This window comes from Anabrus simplex, chromosome 11 (genome assembly GCF_040414725.1).
Source record: "Anabrus simplex isolate iqAnaSimp1 chromosome 11, ASM4041472v1, whole genome shotgun sequence".
Lineage (NCBI taxonomy): Eukaryota > Metazoa > Arthropoda > Insecta > Orthoptera > Tettigoniidae > Anabrus > Anabrus simplex.
This window is the reverse complement of record NC_090275.1, coordinates 84,118,900-84,131,920: the sequence shown is the minus strand read 5'-3', so window position 1 is coordinate 84,131,920 and position 13,021 is coordinate 84,118,900. Positions and strand designations below refer to the sequence as shown.

Genomic DNA, 13,021 nt, shown 5'->3' with positions numbered 1-13,021 from the left:
TGGCGAGAAGCAGGTCAGAGCGAGGCTGAGATGTGAACCAGCTATAGGGAGTTTCACCAACTTTGATGGTAAGCTTTTACGTCATGCATTCATGACAGAAACTCATTTCTTAAATTTCCAAGGGTTTTAGACCCATTAATTATATACAGTACCTCTTTCTTTCTAGACCTTGCCTTTTGAAAGGAATATTCACAATAATTAAGCTATCAGTATGGTGGTCATGCAGTGCAGATCTTTGCCATATGACGGGCTATCTCAGAAGCATTAGATTCCTTCTACCAGAAATAGCTTATTTTTTGAAAGGAATTTTCATATCAGTTGAGGCTTTTAAGTATTCTGATGTTGATATGGTCCCATTTTCTTATTCTGAGACCAGAATTCAAATCTCCCTCAGTCAGTACACTGAAGCTACCAGTACCAACACTGCATGTCATATTTTCAAGAAATGTCATTCAAATTTTAATATTGAAGAAATTTTTTTACAGGAAGTGATGGACAAATTTATGTAAATATTATTTATTGTCTTTGGTGTATTCTCAAACAGTTCTTAAAGGGCATGGGTTCTTCCATTTTTAAAATTATTAGACAGCAACAATGAGTATCGTAATCTGTTATGAGGCGTTATGGCTGAAGATGTCTTAAAATAAGACGAAACATGTTCCAAAGTATGTTTAATATATTTTAATATTAAATAGTTTTCACTTGTAAAGTGAAGTGTATTGATTGGGTGGACCATTAAACCTAACACTAGTTCTTAATTTAAACTGTATCAATACAGATCTATATGATGAAATTTGTAAATTGTAATTAGTCGAATTGATCGAGTCGAAACTCGAAGGTGCGAGTTGATCATTCACGACCTCTGCACACTTTAAGATGCGGATGCCAGTCCACTTTCTGAAAGATTTTAATGTTGTCTTCATTAGAAAGGAATTTCATTTTTTCCATAACCCTACCTAGGCTATCACAAGACAAATATGCACCACGCTTGTTAATTTCACATTATTATGTTCCTAATCCAGATACAGGCTACTGTATCACACGATATAAACTTCACTGCAAGCACAAATAGGCTCACTTTTTCTGTAATCACGCAACTGTGGCGACGGCTCTTACCCGAGTTGTAAATCATGTTTCTTTTACAAGGGATGACAAATAACGTTTTCAGGGCTAGGAAAAATGTGGTCATACTCGTAATAAGCAGTAATAGCGAAAATTCGTGATGCGATAGGTATGTTTATATGTTCCTAATCCAGATATAGGCTACCGGATCGCACGACAAATATTCACTGCACTTCACTGTACAGTACCACTCAACACAAAAGAAATTTCTAATTTCTGAATGGAATGCAAAATACAACCACAAATAGAAGTGCTGTGTTATTCAGCAATTTTGCTGCTAAGCGGCAAGCAAATTTGAACATTCCTGTGGCTAACAGCTTGCTCCCCGAACGTGCAACTTATCCTGTGAAGTTCAGGAATTTAAGACCCTTTTCTCTAATCACACAACTGTGACGACGAATCTTACCCGAGTTACAAATCACGTTTGTTTCGCAAGGGATGACAAATAACATTTTCAGGGCTAGGAAAAATGTGATCGTATTAAGCGGTAATAGCGAAAATTCGTGGCGCAATAACTGAGGTATTTTTATGTAGATTTAATACGATGAGAATTGGATCTTCAAATTTACAATGTGCTAAGCGAGAAAACGTGTTAAAGAAGAACGCACTAGTGAGGTTTCAGTGTATATCACTGAATTTTCGTTCTAAGTGATACATGTGCTTCAGGTCAGTATTTCTCCCCTCAACATTGTCACAGCAATATTTCAAGGCACAATGACGATATGACCTGGGTTTGTCACTTGTTCTTTTCCACTAGTATAAAAAATAATCACTTAACCTTATGTAAAACAATGACGTCCCCAAACAGAAAACCTTTATCAACCTAGCCATTCTGGTTTGTAGTGGCCTTGCCATATTAATGTAATAATGTACTCTAGAGTACAAGAGAAAGATACGGCATTTCATGTTACAATTTTACCTTTACATGTTTCTAAGCATTTGATAAGATTCTGTTTTCTTGTTCTGTGATTTATGTAGATTTATTACTTTCTTTGCAGTTGACTCATGCGTACAGCCAGCTGACTCAGTATCGAGATCGATATCAGGCCCGTTTTAGTGCCATCAATCTCCTGCATTTAAATCAGATTATTTTTATTGTTGGTAAATTCATTCAGATGTTAGGTGAGTACATTATTATTATTATTATTATTATTATTATTATTATTATTATTATTATTATTATTATTATTATTATTATTATTATTATTATCATCATCTTTGTTTGTTAATCTGTTTACCCTCCAGGGGGTCCGACTCGTTGGCCGAATGGTCAGCGTACTGGCTTTCGGTTCAGAGGGTCCCGGGTTCAATTCCCGGCTGGGTTGGGGATTTTAATCTTCATTGGTTAATTCCATTGGCCCGGTGGCTGGGTGTTTGTGCTGTCCTCAACATCCCTGCAACTCACACACCACACATAACACTATCCTCCACCACAATAACACGCAGTTACCTACACATGGCAGATGCCGCCCATCCTCATCGGAGGGTCTGCCTTACAAGGGCTACACTCGGCTAGAAATAGCCACATGAAATTATACCTTCCATTGTTGGTTTTTCCCTCGGACTCAGCAAGGGATCCCACCTCTACCGTCTCAAGGGCAGTTGAGACTTTGGGTCGGGGATACAACCGGCGGGAAGGACCAGTACCTCGCCCAGGCGGCCTCACCTGTTATGCTGAACAGGGTCCTTGTGGTTGGGGTGGGGATTGGAAGGGATAGACAAGGAAGAGGGAAGGAAGCGGCCTTGTCCGTAAGTTAGGTACCATCCCGGCATTTGCCTGGAGGAGAGGAAACCATGGAAAACCACTTCAAGGGTGGCTGAGTGAGAATCAAACCCACCTCTACTCAGTTGACCTCCCGAGGCTGAGTGGACCCCATTCCAGCCCTCGTACCACTTTTCACATTTCGTGGCAGAGCCAGGAATCGAACCCGGACCTCCGGGGGTGGCAGCTAATCACACTAACCACTACACCACAGAGGTGGACATTATTATTATTATTATTATTATTATTATTATTATTATTATTATTATTATTATTATTATTATTATTATTGCAGTTGGGACACATGCCAGTGACATTGTTGTAATATAGCAACACAATTAAATTGATAATATAAATTATTTAACAGCCAAAAGAAATACAACAAACCATTACTTGAAAACAACATATGACCAAAAAAATGTTCTTTTGTTAAAGGTTTAACATCGCACTGACACGTCAACTGTAGGAAAGGATCAAAGAAGTGTCAAATCAGATTTCATCCCTTTTCCTGTTCTTATCCAGCTTTCTTGTTTCTTATTATCCTATACTCTTCCCACACCTGTAAAGATGGTCGTTCAGTGAGTGTTGATGCCCGCTTTCCTGATGAAGCTGGGAAGTAGAAACGAGCTTGTTGAGGGCTGAGTAGAGACGGATGTAAAAACTGGGTTTGATGAGGGGAGAGCCTGTCTATTTGAAGATGGTAATGTATGAAAAATTGGAGATTGTCCTTGTACTTCTGTGTTTTCAATGTTTGTCTTAGTCTCCTATTTCTGTTGCTCCCTCTTCATACACTGATCTGCCATTGTGTTTGTCCTATCATGTGTTCATTTCTTATTCCTCCCCCCCCCCCCTCTCTCTCTCTCTGATTTGATTTGACAGTTGTTTGTTCCTTTCCTACACTTAAATACACAGGGGTTCACTTCTGATACTCCACTCATATTTGCACCGAACAAGTTGGCCGTGCAGTTAGGATGGCGCAGCTGTGAGATTGCATTTGGGATATAGTGGGTTAGAATCCCACTGTCGGCCATCCTGAAGATGGTTTCCATGGTTTCTCATTTTCACACCAGGCAAATGCTGGGACTGTACCTTAATTAAGGGCATGGCTGCTTCCTTCCTACTCCTATCCCTTTCCTAGCCCATCATCGCCATAAGACTTATCTGTGTCGGCACGACATAAATCTAATTGTAAAAAAAAACCTATATTCACCAGACTGTGCTCTGCTTTTTTTTTTTCTCTTTTTTGAGAAGGAAGCCATACTTTCCAGTGTCGACTCAGTTAAATGTAAAAAAAAAATCATCTTTAATAATGTGGTTTATATTTACAGTATCTTATAGTGTAATATTTATGTTTAACTTGTGTGTTCGACAGACGGGAAAGCTTTTCTTAAGTTATGTTTAGACTGAGATCATGGACTTATAATTTAATTTTAATTTATTTGTTTTTAATGAAGTTTTAGTGTGTTATTTGTCTTAGGCAGTCTCCACGTGGACGAAGATTTAAAAAAAAAAAAAAAAAAAAAAAAGTGTTTTATATTATTTCTAACATTTCCATGGCCAGTTTGAATCGCCCGATAGAGTATAATTTATCTTAAGAAAAAGTGCCTACTGAGATTGAAAACAGCAAATACATCTCATGTGAACTGTTTGTGTTTAAGGTGGAAAGCCAGACTGTAATCCAACTGACAGTAGTCGCAAAGGTGTGGATACCAAGCTGTATACTTTATCTGATTTTGTTCTGACAGCGGAAATTGATAATTTGAATCTCTACAACTTACTAGCTTTCAGTCAGAGGAGTAGAATCACTCAAAAGGTAAGACTGTGCAATCAATTGCCTGTAACATTTTGCCCATAAATAAAGGCTTTTTCTGAAAGCTTTTGTAACTTTTATCAATTTTTTGAGAAATCAAAGGAGGGTTAAATATTAGTCATTGCTTTTGAAGGTATTTTGAAAACATTTCCTACATCAGAAATTCAACTAAATGTAATGAAATGATTAAATAGATTTATTGGAACTACTTAAATACAAATGTTAACATCAGCCAAGGATTTAAAAAGCTGAACAGTCTTACTGCATATACACAAATAATCTGTGTTATTGAATAATCCACCGGCCCCGCGGTGTAGGGGTAGCATGTCTGCCTCTTATACGGAGACCCCGGGTTCGATTCCCAGCCAGGTCAGGGATTTTTACCTGGATCTGAAGGCTGGTTTGAGGTCCTCTCAGCCTACGTGATTACAATTGATGAGCTATCTGACGGTGAGATAGCGGCCCCGGTCTAGAAAGCCAAGAATAATAGCCGAGAGGATTTGTCATGTTGACCACATGACACCTCGTAATCTCCAGGCCTTTGGGCTGAGCAGCAGTAGTTTGGTAGGCCAAGGCCCTTCACGACTTTAGTACCATGGTGTTAGTTTATTGAATAATCCGTGCAGCCTAATTTTTAGGAGAGAATTAAAAATAAAAGGAAATTGTCTTTCATTTGTATTTACAATTTCCTCTGACATACTTTCTTCCTACTGGACGATTTCCAGTGTACTTTGCATCTTCGCTAACCCCCTAGGCTTTTTTTTTAAAGCCGTGAAGTTGCGATTACAAGAACTTGTGGTCGTACTTAATACATGTTTCACACTTCATTTCTGGCATTCTCCTGACACCTCACAGTCTATGGCCAGATAGTGCTATAATATAACAGGATCCATTGTTTGAGGTGAAATGCTACTAACCTTATTTCAATTAATATACACACCCAAGTTTTTCTTTGCTGAAATCTGAGGAAAAATTATGCACAGAGTCAAGATTAGCCTTGTGGCTTAACTACTGGCTTCCCACCCGGAAGGCTGAGTTCAAATCCCAGACAATCCTGGGTTGAGGTTTTCATCTCGAAACTCGTGTTGTGTCAGGAAGGGCATCCTGCCTTAAACTCCCAGCAAAAGCCAAAATGAGCATGGGTGGCTCCGGTGGCTCCAGAAATAACTGGGATAAGCTGAAGAAAGTTCAAGTTTGGTACATTTATGTCCCATTTCTTTACAGGGTCGGGTATGAAGTGAGATGAATTTTTGTAGCAAATTTTAATGACCCGATGCCCTTCTTGGCCGGTTCCATGGTATAGGGGTAGCATGCCTGCCTCTTACCCGGGGGCCCCAGGTTCGATTCCTGGCCAGGTCAGGGATTTTTATCTGTACCTGCGGGCTGGTTTGTGGTCCACTCAGCCTACGTAAATATAGTTGAGGAGCTATCTGACGGTGAAATGGTGGTCCCGATCTTGAAAGCCAAGAATAATGGCCGAGAGGATTTGTCGTGCTGACCATATGACACCTTGTAATCTGTAAGCCTTTGGGCTTAGCAGTGGTCGCTTAGTAGGCCATGGCCCTTCGGGACTGTTGCACCTTGGGGTTTGGTTTTTGTTGTTTAGATGCCCTTCTTGACATCGACCTTACCAGAGGAGTTAATGAGATGAAATGAATGATGTGATATATGATAGCAGGCACATAGAATACTTCTGTCAAATAGCACCAAGGGGTCTGCTCAAGGCTCTTCATCCCCATCCAACGTACGAACCACCACCAGCATATGCCCTCACTCCATATGAGTACTGCAGAGAGATTTGGAGTTTAATCCAGGTTTTTGGCACGCAATCTAGTGATTAGAAATTCTATACTATCACCTTTTCTATCCTAGTAGGCAACATTCTGATGGTGAAATGTTTTTCGACCAACAGGACTTGAACCAGCTAACCACGGTGCCAGACCATACAGACTTCACGCTTTAACGATCATGGCCACCAAGCGGGCTTTTAAAAAGGTGGGACACCTCACGATGTTGCGTGTCATCCTTGCACAGGGGACATGCTAGGTTTGGTGAATATATGGTATTGATTAAATTTCACACACATCTGAGAAGTTCCTCCCACCCACCACTTGGCACTACTAAAATAATCCCGCACAATTTTTCGTCAGCTTATAACATATCCCACTGGAGGTTACTGTGATGCAAAGTATGTCTGGAATGTGGGTTAGGTTATACTTCTTCATCATGATCATCCATTTCCCCCATCTAGCTCTCACTGGATTGGGATATTTATGGCACCTTTCTGTCTTCCTCTATCCAATCATTATAGTTCCTCCTTAATTGTGTTCTAATTCAGGTTTCTTTTAATTATACTATTGATAATTTTCAGCCACCTTAGTGTGGGTCTCCCTGTTGCCCTCCCCCTTTCTATATGGCTCTGCATTTCCACTTTGGAATCCTTCCCTCTTCCATCGTCTTAACGTGTCCAAACCAAACCAACCAACTAAGTTTACTTTTCTCTATTCTGCCTTAAAGCTTTTCCACTCAGATCTTCTTCCTGACGTTTTCATTTCTTACTCTCTCCTTTCTTGTTTTTTCCTATCACACTTCTTAAAAACTTAATTTCATTGGCCTGGATTTTATTCTCCTGTCTTTTTGTCAGTATCCAGGTCTCCACTGTATATGTCAAAACTGGACAGTAGTACATCTTGTGCATCACCTCTTTACACTTCATTGGTACTTCTTTCCTCGTAACCAGGTTTTTCACACTCTGATAGAATTCATTTCCTTGTTGAATACTTTTACTGATCTCCTTGTCCAGCCCTGCTTCCTGCATCAGATTGCTTCCCCAGTTCTTGAAGCTCTTCACAATTTCAAGGTTTTGTCCCTTTTATCTTTTCTTTCCCTTTCTCTTCTAGTCAGTACCATTGTCTTACTCTTTTCCACGCTGATTTTCATTCCATAATTTTCCATAATCTCACTCAACATGTCAAGTTGCCCTTGTACTTCCTCTCTTCTCCTCACACCACAATATTGTATTATCTACATTCAGCTCCCTATCCTCATATATTACCTTTGTCTCCTTCACAATTTTCTCTGTAAACATTATGAATAACAAAGGTAACAGCACACTTCGTTGTCGTAGTCCAGTTTTATTCCGAAACCACTCTGTCCTACTCACGTGTCTAATATCAATATTATCAATAAATTATAGAGGTTAAGTAAATTATTTTTAGTGATATTTATAAATATGACGTTTAACAAATGATTTTATGTATACTATTCACAGTACTCTATAAATTGTAAAACCTGTCATATAAGAAAGGCAATAAACTACTGTAAACCAAGCCTTTTCTAATTCAAGGTTACACTTATCTGTACCAAATTCTATGAATTTAGGCAGCATTCCACCATTCGAGACTGTTATGTAGGTTATTATTTTATCACTAAAAATAAAGTCGTACAAAGTTCTCTTTAATTCTTCCAAAGTCGTTATCATACACTCTTTCCAATACACATCAGGACACATACACTTCAGCCACATAGCACTTCCCCCTCTCTTTGCTGAACAGAGTTGTTATCCTTCGGCCTTCCCCTTGAACCCCTGCAGACAAATATGCTAGCAAGACATAGCCAGAGCAAGAGACCTGGAATCAGTTTGGCAGTTGTCGATAGAAGTAACAGATGTGAAACTGATTTATGATAGGTACAGAAAACTTTCTCAAAGTTACTGAAGAGTCAGTAATGAAATTCTGCATTCTTAATTTGTTCTCGCTTGTTCATAATATCACCAATTCAGAGTCATTGACAAGTTTATGCAACATAAGCAATATTGTACATATATACACATGGTTAAAGTGATTGCATAGAATCTTCATTTTTTACAGGTATTTTACAGTTCATGTTTTACAGACTGAAAAACTTACAAGTTATATTATATGAATTTGCTATGCTGTTTCTTGCATTCTTCTGATCATTTCTTATCAATTTTCTTTTTAGGTTTCTCCATATATTTGTGCTTAGTTACTAATCTCCCGAAGGCTTTGTGATTTCTTATGTGTTATTATAACTATAACACTACCCAGCATGATTTTTGTGGCAAAGCACTGATATTTGATTTTAACTAAATAAGGTTTCCTGATTTCAGAAATGTCATTGGTTCTATTGTATCGCATCTAGTTTTCGTGTTATTTGCCATTTACTGTCTGAAAATGTGTCATTGTGGCACAGTGCTGCTTTGTAATAACAGCGAATCTGCTGTTAGTGGATTCCTACAAGAGGAGCTTAAAGGCTGTACTACTAGCTTCTATTCCTGTGGCATATTCAGTTTCACTAAAAGAAAATTACAATATATCACAATGCAAACAGTTTTAGACAAAATCAAGTATCATGAGGACCGGTGGGATGAGTGTAGTGACTTGCAGGTGTGTGGTATTTTATTAGGACAACAAGCAGGCTGCACTAAAATTCCCTTGTTATTTATGTGAATGGGACAGCAGAGCTAGGGACAAACACTGGTCTACACCTTCCTGGCCCAAGAGACAAGATTTAATACTGGTGTGAAAAATGTTACAAATGTTACAAATGCTTCATAAGTTGACCCACAAAAAATTATTTTGCCACCGCTACACATCAAACTGGGAATCATGAAGCAGTTCGTTAAGACCTTGGACGAAAGTAGCCCCTGTTTCAACTACATTGCAAGTAAATTTCCACATTTATCTGATGCAAAAGTCAAGGAAGGCATTTTAATGCACCACAAATTAGTGAACTTCTGAAAGACAGAAACTTTGAACAGATGATGAATGCCATGGAACTTGATGCATGGAATTCAGTAAGAGATGTCATAATGAAGTTCCTAGGAAATGTAAAGGATGAACAATACGAAACAAAAGTGAAAAACGATGTTGGGTGATACGAAAGAGTTGCATAGAATGAATCTGAAACTGCACTTCCTTCATTCTCATCTCGATCAATTTCTGAAAAATCTTGGGGCTGAAGAGATGGGAGAGAGGTTCCATCAGGACATCAAGGAGACAGAAAGAAGGGGAAGGAACCAATGATGGCTGACTACTGTTGGTGTTTGAAAAGAGAAGACAAACTTGATGCAGTCAGACGCTGGGGAGCCAAGCGTTCATTCCAAGCAGACATCTAGGACTGTTAATTGTGTTCACATTTATGAATTCATAAAGATACTGAATAAAAATTACATTGTTTGCTTGTAAATCACGTTTAATTGTCAAAATAAAATGCTTTCATTGCCTCAGAGTTGTCTGTTTATGTGTTTTTGTGTAAATCAGTATTAGGCCTATATTACAATAAATGGTAAATATTTCATTGTAATTTTATACCCAATAATTATTCATTGTATATAATAATTCAAGACAGTATTCAACTATTTCAAAATATATATAATAATACAAAGAAATATAAATATTTCCAAAATTATCAACATTTTTCAGTACTTTTTAAATGCAATATTCAGGTCTATCTCTTATTTTGATATACCTATTGGGAGAAAACGTGACGTGATACGTAGAAACGGACAACAGATTCGTGTTCAGCGACCCAAAATTAGTTAAGATCACCTATAACACCTCTTGCCGCAATAAAAATGTTTGAAAATGCTGGGTTGTGTAATTGTTATTATCATTATATTATTATTTTAAATCTTCGGGTAACATTCATCAGCGTTTTGATCTGACACTATTTAGGCTGCCTTGGTATCAGTTTCAACATTCTGTTTTACTCTACCAGATGCTAGCGAGACTATAAATCTATTGGGTGACTTATTGCCAAGTATTAAACATTTTTATTGATTAAACGCTGAAGAGTTTACATTTAACCCATAGTTGTACGGTATGAAGCAAATTGGAACCAACCCTCAAAATTGTAAAAAAATGTGTTAGTGGCATTTTTGAATGTGGTTTACCATTGACTGTTTTGAGCAAAAGGAACCATTCCTAAAGCCATTCATTCAAGGCTGTATCCAGGGAGAAGTCAGGGATGTTCAAAGCCCCTGAAAACCTGCAACCTGGTTTCCAATCAGTGACCAAGTCAGGGATGGAATTAATGACGCCCCTATCTTTCCGGTGATGATAGGAATTGTGCCGGCTGCTGAAGCCTGTCCCACTCCTCTGGGGCAATGATTAATGTCTCGTAGACGAAATGAAATGATAGTGGAGAGTGTTGCTGGAATGAAAGATGACAGGGAAAAACCGGAGTATTGAAATAATAACATTAAGTTATTTATTAGACCACCTAATCAATACAAAATCGTCTTGGATGATTTACATAAATTTGTTAGCTAATAGTGGTACATGTTTTGCCTTCCCTGAAGGCATCATCAGCCATAGTCTTAACCTTAAATTAAAAATAAGCGTCTAAATAACATGTAGTAATGAAATGAATTTTAAAATCTTGAAGAGATTTGAAGTAAAATAACATTAAAAATAACAATGATGGTTTGAAAATACAATGTGATGAGATACAATAGTGGAAGTATTAACAAAATTAACATTAGAAGGCTGCTAAAATAAGTACAATGGATAAAACAACAGATTGTTATACAACAAGTAGTAAGATTGCATAAAAGTAAAGTTGATAGTCTGGCGGTTATAATTAGATGATGGCGAAAAATCTTATATAATCAAAGTAAAGAAGAGAGAATAAAAGTCAAAGTTAGTCGAGAGATCCGAAGTTAATCATGATCTTGAAGATAAAAGACGAAAGTCAGATGCATATGGAGAAGTTGTAGAACACGTTGAGGATATGAAGTTGGTGAATAGAAGTTGAAGAACAGTTTCAAATAGGATCACTATGGACCATCTCAAAATTTTGAAGTGATGTTCAAATGTTGCAAATTGTGAGCTTGCAGATATTCAAGTTGAAAAAGCATATAAAAGTGGAATCATTTGACGGTGACAAAGATAGCTTGCAATATTATGAGTTAGAAGTATTTGCAACAGTAGACTTCTTGCTACGTGTGTTATAACTCTTTTTACATGTTTCGCCTTCCCTGAAGGCATCATCAGCCATAGTCTTAATCTTAAATTAAAAATAAGCGTCTAAATAACATGTAGTAATGAAATGAATTTTAAAATCTTGAAGAGATTTGAAGTAAAATAACATTAAAAATAACAATGATGGTTTGAAAATACAATGTGATGAGATACAATAGTGGAAGTATTAACAAAATTAACATTAGAAGGCTGCTAAAATAAGTACAATGGATAAAACAACAGATTGTTATACAACAAGTAGTAAGATTGCATAAAAGTAAAGTTGATAGTCTGGCGGTTATAATTAGATGATGGCGAAAAGATCATGATTAACTTCGGATCTCTCGACTAACTTTGACTTTTATTCTCTCTTCTTTACTTTGATTATATAAGATTTTTCGCCATCATCTAATTATAACCGCCAGACTATCAACTTTACTTTTATGCAATCTTACTACTTGTTGTATAACAATCTGTTGTTTTATCCATTGTACTTATTTTAGCAGCCTTCTAATGTTAATTTTGTTAATACTTCCACTATTGTATCTCATCACATTGTATTTTCAAACCATCATTGTTATTTTTAATGTTATTTTTTGCTTCAAATCTCTTCAAGATTTTAAAATTCATTTCATTACTACATGTTATTTAGACGCTTATTTTTAATTTAAGGTTAAGACTATGGCTGATGATGCCTTCAGGGAAGGCGAAACATGTACCACTATTAGCTAAGAAATTTATGTAAATCATCCAAGACGATTTTGTATTGATTAGGTGGTCTAATAAATAACTTAATGTTATTATTTCAATCAAATATCATCAATACGGACCAAAAATGATATTTATTACATGTAATAATAAAAACCGGAGTAACCGGAGAAAAACCTGTCCCACCTCCGCTTTGTCCAGCACAAATCTCACATGGAGTGACTGGGATTTGAACCACATAACTCAGCCGTGAGAGGCCAACGCACTGCCATCTGAGCCACGGAGGCTACTTCAAAGCCCCTCCAAAATAAAAATGAACTTGACAAATTTAAACATCTTACAATATATTAGAAAAGTTATAAAAAACATTTGCAAAATAAACAAGTGAATTTAACCTATAAAATCTGTGCCATCTTTAAATGTTTCTCTGTGAATATAGTTAACAAATTTACTGAAAGCACAAATGGAAATTTTAATTTTGGTGAGATATATACCGATTGTTTGTTTTTTATGTACTTAATACCCTCTGCACCATACAAATCGATTTCAATAAACATACAAAAATACGTTCATGTTATCAAACTGCAAGAAGATTCACAAAAAAAATCAAACCTCTAAATATTTTTTAATACTAAC

The 13,021-nt window shown here is 37.1% G+C and overlaps 1 protein-coding gene and 1 non-coding gene across 4 annotated transcripts in view; one reads left to right on the top strand and one right to left on the bottom strand.

Moving 5' to 3' along the window:
• The window catches only part of LOC136883240 (ATP-dependent DNA helicase DDX11), a 153,319-nt gene that overhangs the window by 81,438 nt on the left and 58,860 nt on the right, over nucleotides 1–13,021 (top strand). For all 3 annotated transcript variants that reach the window (XM_067155448.2, XM_067155446.2, XM_067155447.2), the window contains 2 exons: nucleotides 2,121–2,244; nucleotides 4,543–4,697. In XM_067155448.2, the coding sequence (XP_067011549.2) occupies nucleotides 2,121–2,244; nucleotides 4,543–4,697 (279 nt within the window). The remainder of the gene's footprint in view (nucleotides 1–2,120; nucleotides 2,245–4,542; nucleotides 4,698–13,021) is intronic.
• On the bottom strand, nucleotides 6,684–6,787 carry LOC136883600 (U6 spliceosomal RNA). The gene has a single exon (XR_010861282.2). It is a non-coding gene; the product is annotated as a U6 spliceosomal RNA (small nuclear RNA).